Source organism: Anolis carolinensis, chromosome 3 (assembly GCF_035594765.1).
Source record: "Anolis carolinensis isolate JA03-04 chromosome 3, rAnoCar3.1.pri, whole genome shotgun sequence".
Taxonomy (NCBI): domain Eukaryota; kingdom Metazoa; phylum Chordata; class Lepidosauria; order Squamata; family Dactyloidae; genus Anolis; species Anolis carolinensis.
Window position 1 is genome coordinate 72,199,971 of NC_085843.1, and position 16,600 is coordinate 72,216,570.

Sequence of the window (16,600 nt, forward strand, 5' to 3'; positions counted from 1 at the left end):
AACATCAGTTTAGCAGAAAATTGTAGCTAATTTAAGTGGCAGAGATCTGAAATACATTTGCATGTAAAGGCTGCAATCACATTTATAGTTAGATCACTTTAAAATCCTCTTGACTGCCAATGAGACTAAACAATCTGATTATATGATTGAGGTAACATTTTGATTTGAGGTGTTTCAGTAAGCAGGGCATTGCGGTCTTTAAAATTATTACTTTCTGTTTTTATTTGCAGACTACAAAGCCTATGGAATCACCGTAGAAACAGACAACAAACTTGTTAAAGCAAGAGAATTTGAGGGTATAGTATGTGTATAAGCTTTTGTACGTGCATAATAGTTCTGGGAAAAGAGGAAAGACTACAATACAAGTAGATTACTTCAATCAAGGAAGCCACAGCCCTGGGTTTGCAAGATTTGGGCAGGGCTGTTTTGATGCTGGGAGATTTTGGAGGTCTCCTGTTCATCGTGGTACCATAAGCCAAAGCCTTTGTAATTGAAAATACCAACAATGATAGTCCTAGGAAGAGAAAAGCTATCAAACAGTGCAGTGGTGTGTTGAGATTGAGTGCCTTTGGTTGCTCAGCTATATGCACATCTGAAATGCTTTCACTATGTATAACCCAGCCAAATGTAAGCAGTTGTTATGCCCCATTGATTTAATGGGAGAAACATAAACATATGCTTAACAGATGAAACACTCTTGAGACCATGACTACTACTTAACTTAAGGAAATATTTCTACAAATTATATACATAACACCATCACTTTGCTGGGGTTGGATGGAGACAATTTGGGAACATGATTTACCCCTTTTTCCTCCCTCCTCCAAAATTTGTTTTCTCCCCCCCCCCCCCCCAGTCCTGTCCCTTTTCAAAATATCTTTTCCCCTTTCCCCTTGCAAGCTCTCTAACTTCTATCTCTTTCCCTATTCCATTTTTTATGTTGTTTGCATTCAAACTACATGGCGGAGATGCCTATATTTTCCACCAGAAGTCCCCCCACCCCCTGTCCCCCCAAATTCAATTTTAACTTTAATCTTCCTGGGGTATTTGCTCTTTCTTTTGTTCCTAGGCAATATATACCGTATATACTTGAATACAAGTTGAGTTTTTCAGCCTTTCTTTAGGGCTGAAAAAGTCTCCCTCAGCTTATACTTGAGTGAGGGTCCTGGCCGGCTTATATTCAGCTTATACTTGAGTATATAGGTAATCAGAGTTGGACAGTCTTATCGTATTAAAGTCTTATTATTATCTTAAATTACAGTTTTATGTAAATATTCAAAAACATTTAACCTACTGATACCTCAAAGTAATTTTATTGGTATCTATTTTTATTTTTATTTCTGAAATTTACCAGTAGTTGCTGCATTTCCCACTCTCGTCTTATACTCAAATCAGTAAGTTTTCCCAGTTTTTTGTGGTAAAATTAGGTGATAGATTTATCTTAGGGTCACCATTGATCAGAAATGACTTGATGGCACACAAAAAACAGGGTAGTACCTAAATTAATGGATTCAAATAAGAAAAAAGATATTTGATCAAACATAAGAAGGATCATCCTGGTGGTGAAAACTATTGATAGAGGAATGTATTACCTTGGAAAGTGATTGAGGTTTTTTTTCTTGGAGGCTTTTAAACCAGTTTGGATGGCCATTTGTGAGGGATGTTTTAGCTGTACATGTCCTATGTTGGTAGAGGGTTGGGCTAGATGTTCTTTCTAACTCTGCTGTTATTCCATTTTATGGCACACTGTGTGCAGTAATGAGCTTTTAGAAATCTATTACAGGCTTCAAGTAATCCAATTTTATAATAGTAAACTTAAAAAAAAAAAACAACCAGCTCATTCCTCATTGTTTTTCTTTTGATTTAATCTCTCTGGATTTATTTATAGTATTTTTAAATGAATTTATGATCAACAGAATTTCCAATGTAAAATAAAATAGACTAAAAACATTATTTAAAATAAGATTAAAACCCCCATTTTAAAATACAGTTTTAAAAAACAGAGGCCATATGGAATTAATACAGTTTTGGACATCCACCAGAAGCTCAGCAATAATAAAGTCAACCTGATTTCCCTTGGCAACATGTTCTACATTAGGGATGCTGCCACTGAGAAAGCTTAGAGTCATCTCCAAATCTGGTCATAATTAGAGTACTGTCAATGGGGGAGGGGGACATTGGAAGGACTGGTGGGGGGTTTCAGAGGATCACAAAAGTGGGATCCAGGGATTGCATGAAGCCACTGGGTTACACTTTGCCCAACCTTGCAGTAAACATAAAGAATTCAAAAGGATAAGTCAGTCATGATCTATTTAAATTCCATTGATATAATGGGTCAAATCTAAGCCTGTGTAAATCTGCTTCCAACTTTATATGTTTAATTGTTATTCGCACATTGGCAGGCATTTTCTTTTTCTTTTTTATTTCTCTCTGTGTGTCTATCCTAAGAATGGCTGTCTGGATTTTGTTTGTATATATTTCCCTGTTGCATACTGAATGATAATTAAATATCATGCATACTAGGGTGTTGTGTGGTTTCCAGGCTGTACGACTGCCGTGTTCATGCATACTGTTATGCTTTGCCCTAGCATTTCCCTTTTTCCAGTTGATGCCAGGATATTAATGGGCATCATATGTTAATATTTTTGGTGCTCATATCTTACATTAGCAATTGCTTGGGTTCTTTTATTTATTTGTTTTATAACACAAATGGAGTATCCGGTGGCGCAGTGGGTTAAACCACTGAGCTGCTGAACTTGCTGATGGAACGGTTAGCAGTTTGAATCTGGGGAGCAGGGGGAGCTCCTGCTGTTAGTTCCAGCTTTTGCCAACCTAGCAATTTGATAATATGCAAATGTGAGTAGATCAATAGGTACCACTAGGTAACATGGGAAGGTAATGCACTCCATGCAGTCATGTTGGCCACATGTTGTTGGAGGGTCTACAAGCAATGCCAGCTCTTTGGCTTAGAAGTGGAGATGAGCACCAGGCCCCAGAGTTGGACACGATTAGACTTAATGTCAGGGGAAAACCTTTACCTACCTAACACAATCAACTGAAGGGTAATTCCTACTTTACCTTTTGTGCTCTTCATTTAATACAGAATGGGGAACCTTTCTCTCTTAATATATTTTGGACTTCAGTTCCCTTATTTTTGTCTGTGTTGAGTGTAGTTGTTGGGAGTTTATGAAAAACATTTGGCAGACTGACGTTTTCCTTACTCCAGTATAAAATATTTGTCAAATTGGAAGTAGTGATTAAAAAAGGTGAGTAGCTTGAGTATTCTGAAAGAAAATTCACAAAATAAACGCTTGTACACTTCCAGAATGCTAAGGTACAGTACTTGCACACAAATTCATAATGTAAACTGAGAATTGAACTTCAGTATTATTCTACCAAAGCCTGCTCTAAAAATACAAGAGTATTTGTGTGTGTGTGTGTGTGTGTGTGTGTGTATAATAAAATGCCAACACAAGATAAAAACAATGATCCATTTTCCCTTCTGCAGGAGCATATTTAAATTGTAAGCACAATGCAAAAAAGCAAAGTGATACGAGGGTTGAATGGAAGAAAATTTCAGGAAAAGACGTTTCATTTGTATACTTTCAGGGTTCTTTTATAGGTAAGATTTTTTTACATTAGTATTTGTGTATATTTTTTGTTGCTGATGGCTTGTACTTTCCATGTGAATTGTTCAAAATAGAGATTGCATGTAGAAACCAAAGTACATAGATTTACATGGGGTCATTTATTTCTTGCTGCATTTTCAGTGAAGAATATCTTGTCTTTGTGTGTTCAGGAGTGTGAGGGCAGAACTTATTTTGCCTAATTCTTATATGCATTTGGAAAGCAAATCAATATGTGACTTCAATGAATTTCTTTCTCACTGTCTCTCCGTTTCTCTTTATTATTTTACAGGTAATTTCAAAGGTCGAGCTGAAATTAGGCATTCAAGCATTCAGATTAAAAATGTGACTAGAAAAGATTCTGGAAAATACCGTTGTGAAATAAGCACACCTTCAGAACATGGACAAGAAGCAGGAGAAACTGAAATCACTCTCTTAGTTTTGGGTAGGAAGATAAACATTATTTGATATTTATGCTAGATTCAATAGTTTTGCTACACTTTTTTAAAGTGTCATGTGGATCACAAAAGTGGCAGATTCTTTCCCATAAAACAAAATTCTTTAGAGGTACATGTCATATTATAGCAATATATTGCTGTCAAATGACCACACACCAATGATAAAAATAGATAAGAACTAATTTTAGGCATTTTAAAATAGATAGAATCATTATATTTTATTTGGAACTGTGGAAGAAAAAGTTCCCATATAATGAACTTTCAATCAGTATTTTGCCTACAGTGGATTAGATAGATGTTACATTAAGAACAAGAAGAAACTAATTTCACTGAACATTACTTTGCATTAAGATTCATTGGGACTGTGACAGTTCTGGGTACTATACCTCTAAAATGTGTCATACCAGTCAATTTATCTACCTCTGCTAAATAAATTCATGAACAGATATTCCGGTTTAGTCATAATCATTAACCTTACATAGATATATTTTCTAGTCCCATCAGCTGTTCCTGTTTGTGAAGTGCCCATCTCAGCTATGAGTGGGACAGTAGTGGAACTACGCTGTAAAGAAAATGAAGGTGTTCCTGCTTCAAAGTACAGATGGTATAGGAACAATTTCCCTCTGTCAGAGAGCCTCATGCTGGGCAATGTGAAAAAAGATAGATTGCCGTATGCTATGAACACTACGTCTGGAACTCTGGTAAGATAATATTTGTTCTATAACATTTTGCATGTGACAGTTCTTTGTCCATAAAAAGTTTTAGAAAGAACTTTTGTGAGGAATTTTAAAATATGTTTTTTTTTTATTTATTTTGCATTATAGTGGTATGGAAAGAAAAGAAGGCAGACAGTTCTCCAAGCAGCGATAATCACCCCTCAATTTCCTATTTATAACCTAGGAGAAAGCAGATATGAGATTTACCTATAGAATAAAATCTGAAGGAAGACAGGATAGTACAAGAATAGAGTAAAATTTAGCAGATCAGATATAGAATCATAGAATCATAAAGCTGAGGCCAGCCATCTGCCATGCAAGCACACACAATTTAAGCACTCCCAACAGATGGCCATCTAGTTTCTGTTTAAAAACCTTCAGAGAAGAAGACTCACCATGCTCCAAGGCAGCATATTCCACTGTCAAACAACTCTAACCATCAGAAAATTCTTCTAATGTTTAGGTGGAATCTCTTTTTCTACAATTTGAATCTATTGCTCTGTGCCCATCTCTATAGCAGAAGACAAGCTTGCCCCCCCCTCCCCCCAAATCTTTCAAATATTTAAGAATGACCCTTGATTTACCTACAGGTGACATCAAAATCCATAATTGTGGCCCTAAAATCTACCCCTGACTTACACATGAGTATAAATGGTATTTTGCACTGCCATTACTTAAGTGTAATTGTTTCGGCACTTTGTTTTCACATAGCATTGAAATAATTTTTTATGTAGGAAGAGTTTATAGGATTTGAGAAATATCACTTTGATGGGAACCAAAAGTATGTGTAGAAGAACTGAGAAAGTCAGCATGGCTGGAGATGTTTTCACTAAAGTGAAGCAATTTTTATATTCCTGGTTATGAAAACGAAATGTCTCAAAAGGGCATATATGCCCATATTTGAGGAATTGATGTACAGTATATATTTTATTCACTGTACAATATGTCACACATCCTTCCTGCAATACGTCATACTGTTATACCTCAAATTTTGTGTAGGCTTTTTCTAGCAACAAATCTAATGATTATATTATATTTTAGATCCCATTTCAGAGATCAATTATTTTACATTCTTGGGAATTTTTACATTCTAAATGGACGTCATTATTTTGGCAATATATCAGTTTTAATTCTCTAGGAATATTTAATGAATAGTGTGTCATGCTTCTTTTTTTAATCAGCTCTTCAACCATGTTTCAAAAAATGACACTGGAGAATATTACTGTGAAGCTGACAATGAAATTGGACAGCCTCAGAAGTGTCCTGTGAAGCGAATGCAAGTTGGTAAATGTCAAATACCAATATTTTTTCAGATTGACATATTTTCCATGAAAGACAAAAAGACTTCCAGAATAAATGTAATTATTTGATACAATAAGTTCCTGTTGAAATGCCTAAAAAGATAATGTCTGAAGCAAAAATTCAGTGCACATTTTCAGACTCAGACCCCAGAAAATTATTATTTATTTATAAATTATTTTGTACATTTGTCCTTCTCACCCCCGGAGGGGGACTCAGAGTGGTCTCTCAACCAGCAATCATTAGATGCCAAAAACACAACAATTATAAAACAATTACAATTAAAACAAATGAAATATTCATTATAAAAACATCCATTTAAAATTACACAAGTTCAAGTCATAATCCAGAGTTTGTCCATATCAGTCACATAAATCATTCTTACTATTATTGCTGGGTCTGCTGCTCGAATGCCTGGTCCCATAACTGAAAGGACAGGAGGGGGGGCTGCCCTGATTTCATTAGGGGGTTCCACAGATAGGCCACCACTGAGAAGGTCCTGTCTCTCGTCCCCACCAATCGCGCTTGTGGTTGGTGGGATCGAGAGCAGGGCCTCCCCCGTTCATCTTAACCTCTGAGGTAGATCATAGATGGAGATATGTTCGAACAAGTAAGCTGGGCCAGAACTGTTTAGGGCTTTATAGGCTAAAGCCAGCACTTTGAATTGTGCTTGCTAGCCGACTGGCAGCCAGTGAAGCTGATGTAGCGGGGGATGGTATGCTCTCTGTATGCCGCCCAAGTGAGCAATCTGGCTGCTGCCCATTGGACTAGTTGAAGCTTCCGAACCGTCTTCAAAGCCAACCCTACATAGAGCGCATTGCAGTAGCCTATTCGGGAAAGAACTTAAACTACAGCATGGACCAAATCATATTTAAATAAAATGTTTCCTATACAGTTGAGTTATTTCTGTCTTTCTCTGTTTCAGTAACATGACTATATATTTAATAATACAGATATGTCTGGACTCAAGGTGCATATCTGAGCATCTTGTCCAAAGATTGGCATAACACTTCCCAAAGAACAAGTTCTGGGCACTCAATAATTGAGAGGGCCAAAATGTGAGGAGATTTTTGCCTTAGGGTGAATCTGTTTTTACACTCTGAGGAGAGGCTATCATAGTCATGTTTCTAGTGAAGCACTTTGTGGATATACAACTCCAGTTACCAGTGTTCACTATTTTTCTGTTTCAGACCTTAATTCAAAGTGTTTCAGCCTTTCAGGGTCTTGAGCCACCTAAGGTGGCAACAGAGTATCTAAAGAACTTGTTCTAAAGTACATCAACATGCCTGTGAAGAGTGCCCGTTTGCCTATCATAGTTATATATCATTTGTAATCTATATAATATTTTGTAATACTTGTAAAATAGATCCCCACTATTCTCTCTGAGGTGTGTGTGATGACCCAGAGTTAATACTTGGATTAAAAAGTCCACTAAAATTTAATTCAGTTTGCATCTTCTCTATATAATAATATGAATAAGAATTTGCTCTAACAACCATTTTGAGAATGAATCTATTAATGATGCTTGTTTTCTGCTAACGTGCCCAATTTGAAATAATTACATGCACTACTGCACATGCATCAATACTATATTTGTTGTGTTTCGAATTTCAGATGACCTTAATGTAAGTGGCATCATTGCTGCTGTGGTCATTGTGGCTCTGATAATAGCTTCCTGTGGTCTTGGCGTATATTATGCACAAAAGAAGGGTTATTTTTCAAGTAAGTACATCTGTTTCTACAATTAATGCAAAGGTTGCCATATGTCTATTCACTTGTGAAGTATGAACAGTGCCAGCAGAATAACAGACATTTGTGGAGCAGAAGGTAGTGGACAAAAGCAAAGATAAAAGGAGTTTTGATTAGCATAGGGTTGCTATAAACAAGTCTAGCCTGCATTAAGAATTACTGGTCATCCCATCTGGCTTGAAAATAGTATGACCAGTGTGAAAAATCATAACATGGGATAAAGAGGATCTAGTAGCTATAATTTCGGAATGGTAACTCAGTTTTAACAAAGAGCTAACTAACTTCTTGAGACAGCATATTTAAACTACAATGTTAACTATAAACTATAGAATTTTGCTTCTTTGAAAAGCAGCATTTTTCAGGAATCTTTGTAGAAATTTGTGAGATAGCTCCCTCTGCTGGATCATAATTAATGGTTCAGTCACAAAGAGCTTTCCTATCCTACATTTCTGTGGATGTAAAGTGTTTGTGACAACTCAAGCAAACATGCCAGGAAATGTTGCTTTTCTAGAAGTACTATCAAAGTACTATTCAAAGTAGTTGTTTTGCTACGAAGGCAATTGTTCTCCTGGATTGTCTTCAGCTTTTAACAACTTGATCAGTATTAAGCATGAAAACACAGAAAAGATGAAAAGTATTCCAAGATTTTGATGCATTTTATTTTTTCCCAATAGTTGTTGCAATTATTACTGTTCTATTTTGAACATGTTGCAGTCAGGCAGTATGTGTTTTCATGTAAGATGACATTAATATTTCTCTTGTTTTTCTCTAGAAAAAAAATCTTCAAGGTAAGTATGGTTATTTTCTTTTCCCAGCTGCCACTTTTGAATAGTTGAAACGTAAAGTTGCACTCTTTTTCCTTAAGAAAAAAAATATATAGGGGAAGAATTGTTTGCACTAATCATAGTATTTCACTCTACACCATCATTTACAAATTTTGGGGTAGCTGGCAAAAAAGGCTCCGATCAATCTTGATAATACATTTGCTATAGATGTTTAGAAGCAGTAATATAACGAGAGGGAAACTTTCACGCTGTGGCCTTAATCCAACTGCTAGTCCAAATACTGTAGACTCTTGGATCAACTGATGAATGGTAAATAAGTATTTAGTATGGCTCTTTAACCAGTTGCTTTCTCACTGAAAATGAGGAAGACATACTTTGTAGTTATTGATCAGAAATTCTGGCACACAAAGAAGATAGTTCAAAAACTGTTTTTGCCCTATGGTTGGAAAAATCAAGTGTTGTGTATATTTGAAAGTCTTGTAGTATGCTCACTTATGATTAACAATAAATACTAGTTTAATATCATAACATTATAAGACCTATGATAATTACTGTAGGTTTGTTGAATGTTATAACTGGATACCAGCAAATATGTAGGTATGACTTCCCATACATGTAGTATGTATTTCAAATCACCAAATCAAATCTGGTTGTTCCCCTATTTGAACCAAATGTTCTTTAATTTCAACAACTTGAAGATACGCAACACAAAAGGGTTTGATGGGAGGTAGGCAAATTGTTCTACACAAGTAAGATTTATAAATAGTTGAATGTCTGCCTGGAACTGCCTGGACAAAAGTTTATACTTTCCCACTTTTGTTTCACTAGCAGGAACAGCTCTAAATATAAACCTGGAGGAAATGAAAAGGTGGGTATTATATATCCATAGGGCATCAGCAACATTAACTTGGACTTCTTTCATAAATGTCAGCCTTGCATGTTAACATGCTAAATTTATTGTGTACAGTAAGACCCACATATTCATGGGGTTTGTGGGCTTATCATGGAAATGTAAACCTGGAGATAATAGGGAATCCTATTGAAGTGAATTACTTCTGGCAGATGTGTACCATACAATTGCACTGGAGGACCTAGAATATGCCTAGAGAGAACACCTCTTTAGAATTTCAAGGTCCTGTGGTGTGACTCTATGGGTCACCTTTCAGCAGAAGTATACCAGGAAATTGTGTTGCAGAACCTACAAAATAACTGGAGATAATGTATGTTTGGGCCAGGAATGAGCAGATTTTGGCTCTCCAGATGATTTGGACTTCAATTCTACTGGCTGTTAGGAATTGCAAGAGTTGAAGTCCAAAACATCTGGAGGGCTGAAGTCTGCCCATGTCTGGTTTGGACATTAGGAAAATGGCAGGTATTGGTCCCACGAATACAGGAACCATAGAAGTTGAGCTACCTAGTCAACCAAATCATATAGTGCATCTTTGCCACTTCAGATCTGTGGGGGGAAGAGAGCAATTTTGAACATATTCCCATATAAACAAACTCCTTACATGTCATGAACAAAGATAGGCTAGATATTTTATTATATATCTTTGTAAAGGAAACTATTTTAATTCCATAAAACCTAAAATGAAATTATAGGGTATAGAAAGAAGTGCAGTCATCTCTCTATATTGCGGGTTTAATTAAAAAGCTATCTCGAGGAACCTCTAAGTCTTCCACGGTGACTCTGTGATCAATTTTTACTGAAGGCTGACCATAGAATTATGATGGAGGCCATATAGATTCCTAGAAATGATATTTCTCTAGATATTTTATGGTTGACTTCAGGTGGCCATTTACCATAGTCACACTGGAAAATCTAGGTTCATAGAGGGTATTCTCTCAGGTAAAAAAATGTTTTATTTTATTCATTCACTTTCATGGTGATCCTTTACCTCTATCTCTTGTAAATGTGGAGGGCTGGCTGCACATTTTATGAATTCTGATGTTTCTCTATTAGCTCTTCAATATATTGTAACTGGGGAACAGAATTCGTGCTGCACTGCAGTAGTGTCATTATTTAGTGAGTATGAAAGTCAGCCATGTAGAAGTCAAGGAGAAGTTCATGTGTTTTCATGGTCTTGCCAGCTTTTTACTGACATCTTTTGCTTATTATATTGAGCAAAATGTATATATCTATAAAGACTTCACCAAGTAAGGTACAGAGATTGTAGCCACAATAATCATATTCACATTGTTCACATTGTGTCCTAAATCTAGAAATATGAAGGGTATTAAAAATTCACATGACCCCTCATTAGTTTTGGGGAGGTGCCCCCAGTAGCACAGTGGGTTAAAACCTTATGCCTGCAGGACTGCTGACCTGAAGGTCGGCTTGCTGACCTGAAGGTTGCCGGTTTGAATCCAACCTGGGGAGAGCGCAAATGCGCTCCTTCTGTGAGCTCCAGCTCCATGCGGGGACATGAGAGAAGCTTCCCACAAGGATGGGAAAACTTTTTGTTGTCTGTGAGTCATGGGTCGGTACCACTCACATCAAAATATGATTGTAATATGTAGAAAACATATCTTGATCTAAGTGCTTGAGCATTACGATTCTGGTTATTGCTTGTTAACTGACATTTTAAACAATATTAAGATGTCTGAATTCTCTAAAGTTATTCCCTTTTCTATTTCATTTTCCCCAATTAGGATTTCAAGCACACAAAATCCTTCATTATTTGAAGAAATACAATTCTCTGCGATCATCAACTGTTCAGCTGCTGCACAGAACATCTCAACTCCATTCTGTAAATGAAAAGAGTGGTGCATACAGAAAGCCATTGGCAATTACGACACTACTGTTAAGTGGACAGAAGATTGCCAAAGGTTGTTAGTTTATTTGACAGTGATTTTTACTGGAAGATAATAGTGCACAAACATATAAAAGGCTTTCTGCTGGGCAATGTATCCACAAAGGTATTGAACTAGGAAAAATAAACAATGAAATGTAGTTCTAGTTGCTACATTTCAATCAGTTACTGTGGCATCAACAAAACTGTAAAAAAGGGCTGGAAGAATTGGTTTTTTTCCCTGTAACACAAGTATACAGACAAGAGTAAGTTGTTTGTTTCTGCCACAAGATGTGGCAATATCCACTAATTCATCATGCTGCTGTGAATGGAAATTGAAGAAATCCATGGAGAAGAACACTGATAGTCATTGGTTTAAAGGCAGAACATTTTTACAGTGCTGCTGGGGAACAGCGGCAGGCATTTAGTTGGCCACTTAGAAACCGGATACCAGTCTAGAGAGACTTATTTTTTGATCTTGCAAGATTCTAGTGTTTTCAAGAAGCCAGCTGTCTGGGTAGCAAGCACATTTCTGACCATCTAATTCTATCAGCTATTTGTTATTCTCCCAAATCTGGTTGAGCTTGGACACTGTCAGTGCGGTTTTTTTTTTCATTGTTCATGCCAGGAGGCTAATGATGTCAACATACCCTTTCCAGTAAGGAACTGAAGTTCAGGAAGCCATCAATTTAATAGGAGCAACTCTGCAAATCACGATAGGCTCAGCACCTGAATTTGCTCTACAGGACATTTGCATTTGGGGGGGGGGGGTGCTCTTTTCTCACAATTGAGAGCAAGAGTCAGAACTACAGCAGGCATCACATACAGGCTGACAATCATGAGTGGATGTCTGTAACAAGATAGCTAGGTAATTTTTTTTTAGTATTCTGGGGCATTATGGATATTCTGTTTGCAAGGTGGATTAGAAGAGTGTTACTTACAGCATTTCTTTTTTTACTGTAAGTGCCTTGACCCTCTCATACCTTATAATCACTGACAGAATTACACAGTTCTAAGTTTGCTGAAGTGTAGTGTTTTTTATCACTTCATTTTTTCACTCTTTTCAACACCAGTGAGTGGCTTTAAAAGAACAAGCTCATAGATCCTATTATAAATACACTATTTTTGTGTTCGATGATTGCAGTGATGATGCATTGAGACAATTCCACTAATATTTTTCATTGTTCATTTCAAACAATAAAATCAGGTGTAGATCATCTGGTGCCCTCCACATATTAAGTCTCCATACTGCAAGAATGCCAGACAATAGATTGGGATATTCAGGAACTTTTAGAAATATATACATATAGGATTTTAACTGTTCAAACAATTCTCTTTTAACAGATATAGTTTAACATTTTTATTTCCCATCCATAATAGTGCTAAACAGACTCTCTCTGCCATAAACATATAAGCAGTGAAATTTAATTACTTGCCTAATAGGGAAACAGGAACTGTTTGCGTTTATCTCAAATTAAAATATTTATCTCATTCTCCCTTATAGAAGTTGTTGCACATGGGCATCACTAAATACAGAAATTCATAGATTGAACACTGAACTATTTATTGAAGTCACAAAGACTATTCAACAAATCCAATCCGACACAGTTGCTTGATGTGCACACACGACCACATCATCACTTCTGTTCCTCTTCAAACTTAGGTTCTGCCAAAGGGGAAAACAAGGTGTTAGTATGAAAAAAAACCCTACAGGAAAAGTATTGCAACATGATGTTAGCAAATTACCAGAAATTAAATGCAACATCATAAATGTTTTTCCTGACAGCATATATCTACAGCTTTAGCTTGGCAAGTATACAGTGATCTTTCCAAATATCCGAAGGATCAGGGTCAGCAGCAAGCACTACTACTGAACAATACTATAATGAATGAATCCCTATGAAATATGAGTTGTGCAAGAGCAATGCTTGTTGGTTTCCTTCGGACACAAGTTGTTGTTACCACATTCAAATACAAGGAAACAGTAAGATGGAATACTTGGCCAGAAAGTCCACCAAAAAGTAATGCAGAAGTCAAGTATTTGAGCTAAATAAATATTTGAGATTAAAGATCAGAACTGTAGTATGGACTCTAATCTATCTCTGCCTGTAAACTGCAAATATGTTTGTACACCTTGTTATGCTGCATCAGCTATAACATTTACAAATGTCAAATAAAATTTGTTATCAATTGTTTTTACATTTTGTTATGTTACAACAGATAGAACATTTAGCACAGTTTGCCACAGTTATTTATTTTGTTTCCAGAAATCTTGAAACAAGTCTTGACTACAACACACACATTGAAATACGTGCAAAACTGAACCTTATAACATCTTACAAATTGGTTCTCCTGCCTACAACCTATTAATGAATGTGTGCATAGTCCAAGTGCTGATATATCAATTTCTACACATTCATATATTAACACAGGACTTCCAAAAGCTTACCCTCAAACTTGAAGTCTGGAAATTTGGTCAGATCTCCACCACCATATAACCGCTGGAGTTTCAGAGTTTGTTCATTCATCTCTTTCTCAAAGTGTGGGCCAGCATCAACAGGGCCACCAGCTTTCCTATAAATTCAAGAATCAAACTTTTAGTTAATAATGACCTTAGAACAGTTACAAAAACCTGAGCATGTGTTTGTATTAAAATGGTAGTTATTAAACTGTGTTCCCTTTGTGACTACAGGGAAAACCCTTCTGAATGGATGGAAAGCTGAAGGATTTAAAAAAAGTAAGAAATAAATCACAACTATTCTTGTCACAGAAAAAAACAAACTTCTGACAATATTGCAACTGCAAACAAGAAATGATAATAGTGGCCAACACACATTTTGGTGCTTCAAATCTTAGACCTGTTTCTGGGTATATTTGACCTGCTGATTCCAAAAATGGTACACTTTTCCCCCTTTTAATTCTGGTTTTTGAGACACAGAACACATGCTATTTAGCAGTCTTCATTTGCTCACCCATAAGAAATTGTGATAACCATATGTAAGATACTAGATTTGATGCAGCCTATCCAAGCAATTTTCTGAATCAGTACCCCAAATTTCCTCAGGAACAAATCTAAAAAGCTAGACACCAAGACAAACACTTTTTCTGTTTCCTGGGCTATGTAATGGGAGAGATATTTCACAACAGTGGGTGTAGCAAAGAAATATGTTCAGGGGAGAGGCTGAGGAACTGAATTCTTCAAATGCTGTATTTAAAAAAAGAGCTGAATAAGTTAGTTTTTTTTTGTCTTCCTATTAATTACCAAAGGAAGTGCTGGAAGAAAAATGGACAAGAGTCCTGTTTCACTGCACTATGGCACATCATTGGTTGGTTGTGAACAGCCACATTCTCATATAAATCCTATAGAACATTGTATGACAGAACAAATAGGGCTGACTACTCAAGAATAGTATGTATCAGACACTTTGAGGGGTTTTTTGCATATATGCAAAACCCCCTCAAAGTGTCTGATATATACTATTCTTGAGTACAGCCCTATTTGTTCTGTCACAAAGTTTTAAATTCTACCATTAACACTAGCATTTTCTCATATATTATTCTAAATAATTCCAAATAAAAGAAATTCTGTAGCTACATGAAGTTTCTTTGTGAACGGTTCAATCGTTATCCACATGCATAATTAGGGCAACATGCTAACACCCTTTTACTTTTGGAAATTAAACCTTCAGCTCAATTCAATCTACAGTTATGACATACAACTTGATGTTCATAGAGTTCTTTCCTAAGAGATTTAGAATCAGGCTGACTATTGAGGTCTTCATTTACTTACTGGCTTTTTGTGTTATAGTCTCTGATCTTGTCCACGAAGAGTTTCTGTACAGGATCAAGTTCCTTTGCCTTGTTAAACACAATGGCAGAAAAGCCAATATTTCTACGTAAGTGGATTGAGAGTGTTGAATGAAAAATAGAAGAAAACCTAAACAGCTGTTGAAGAATCATGATGAATTTGTAGATTTTTCAGCTATAAAGAAAAAAAATCAACCATCAGTTATACGCCAGCTGCTTCACACCTACTTCTATATGCTGGGTTCTGCTCCTGTTTTCTGGCGTATTGGCCATTCTTCCCAACTTAGTGTCGTCTGCAAACTTGATGATCATGACTTCTAACCCTTTCAGTGGTTCTCAACCTCTGGGTCCCCACATGTTTTGGCCTTCAGTTCCCAGAAATCCTAACAGCTGGCAAACTGGCTGGGATTTCTGGGAATTGTAGGCCAAAACACATGGGGACCCCCAGGTTGAGAACCACTGATCTAAGCCATTAATAATGGTGTTGAACAGAACTGGGCCCAGGACGCAACCTTCGAAGATGAGAAGGAAGCATTGATGAGTGCCCATTGAGTTCGTTCACTTAATCCAGTGTGGTCCAACCCGTGGCCCACAGATCACATGCAGCCCACCAATTCATTTTGGCTGGCCCTTGCTCTTCTTGCTGGAAAAATATTTTACTTTAACATTTGGAAAAAGAAAATCATTTACCCTTCTTAGCCCTTCGATTTTAAGAAACGACCATATAACGGCCATATTGAAGCTTCACTCTGGCCCTCACATTCCTATACTAAAGTTTGATTGGCCCTTGGGTAACTAACACTGACTTAACCAATTACACAAAGGGCCCTTCCACACAGGCCTATAGTCCAGAATATTAAGGCAGAAAATCTCACATTTTCTGAGAGTGGTTTGAGTTAACCCAGTTCAAAGCAGATACTGTATTCTGGGATATAGGGCTGTTTGGAAGGGCCCTTATTCAAAGACGAGGCGGGTTTAAAAACACCCCACAGCACCGCCAAAGAAGGCCAAACCTGATGAGCAGGCCCGGTTGTTCCCCTTCCGCCTTGCCTTGGCTGGCGGGTCACCTTGCGCGAACCTTCCGTCCTCGAGCGGGCCTGGCCCCGCCCACAACCCGTGCAAAGGATTTCGGGAGCGCCGCGTTGAGCATAGGCCTGAGGAGAGAAGCGTCCTCTCACTCTATGGTGACTTACCGTTCGAAAGACAGGAAAAAAAACAAACCTTGGGAAGGGCGACTTTAAGTGTCTCTTCTTGCACCGGAACCCGTAGGGCTCGCTTCCGGTTTGAAGAGGGAAATGGTAAAAAAACAAAAACCTTGCTGTGAGCAGTATAGCGGGCGCCGAGAGGTGGCAGCAGCGGGCGCCGCGA

General features: G+C 37.1%; 2 protein-coding genes across 5 annotated transcripts in view; one reads left to right on the forward strand and one right to left on the reverse strand.

Annotated features, from left to right (window-relative positions):
- The window catches only part of jam2 (junctional adhesion molecule 2), a 30,346-nt gene extending 16,726 nt beyond the window's left edge, over positions 1-13,620 (forward strand). The window contains exons 2-10 of the mRNA XM_008107631.3: positions 231-296; positions 3,509-3,622; positions 3,919-4,071; positions 4,580-4,785; positions 5,982-6,084; positions 7,714-7,821; positions 8,621-8,636; positions 9,462-9,501; positions 11,286-13,620. Coding sequence (XP_008105838.1) covers positions 231-296; positions 3,509-3,622; positions 3,919-4,071; positions 4,580-4,785; positions 5,982-6,084; positions 7,714-7,821; positions 8,621-8,636; positions 9,462-9,501; positions 11,286-11,318 — 839 coding nt within the window. The 3' untranslated portion in view covers positions 11,319-13,620. The remainder of the gene's footprint in view (positions 1-230; positions 297-3,508; positions 3,623-3,918; positions 4,072-4,579; positions 4,786-5,981; positions 6,085-7,713; positions 7,822-8,620; positions 8,637-9,461; positions 9,502-11,285) is intronic.
- atp5pf (ATP synthase peripheral stalk subunit F6) lies at positions 12,771-16,596 on the reverse strand. Of its 4 annotated transcripts, none has more exons than XM_003219073.4 (4): positions 16,454-16,596; positions 15,216-15,407; positions 13,875-13,999; positions 12,771-13,091 (listed from the first exon to the last, which is right to left on the reverse strand). In XM_003219073.4, the coding sequence occupies exons 2-4, from the start codon at positions 15,383-15,385 to the stop codon at positions 13,063-13,065; spliced, it is 324 nt and encodes a 107-aa protein (XP_003219121.1). In that variant the 5' UTR covers positions 15,386-15,407; positions 16,454-16,596; the 3' UTR covers positions 12,771-13,062. The 4 variants fall into 4 exon arrangements, with proteins under 4 accessions (XP_003219121.1, XP_003219120.1, XP_008105840.1 ...); XM_003219072.4 differs by having other exon boundaries at positions 16,426-16,576; XM_008107633.3 differs by lacking the exon at positions 16,454-16,596 and adding an exon at positions 16,283-16,412.
- Between the last annotated feature and the right edge of the window lie 4 nt (positions 16,597-16,600).

What these genes read in the sequence shown, in the direction of transcription:
- atp5pf (XM_003219073.4), bottom strand. Translation starts at nt 15,385, where the DNA reads ATGATTCTTCAACAGCTGTTTAGGTTTTCTTCTATTTTTCATTCAACA. An exon ending in GACTATAACACAAAAAGCCA is followed by an intron (nt 14,000 to 15,215) that starts GTAAGTAAATGA and finishes TTGAATTTATAG; the next exon opens with GAAAGCTGGTGGCCCTGTTG. An exon ending in TCCAGACTTCAAGTTTGAGG is followed by an intron (nt 13,092 to 13,874) that starts GTAAGCTTTTGG and finishes CCCCTTTGGCAG; the next exon opens with AACCTAAGTTTGAAGAGGAA.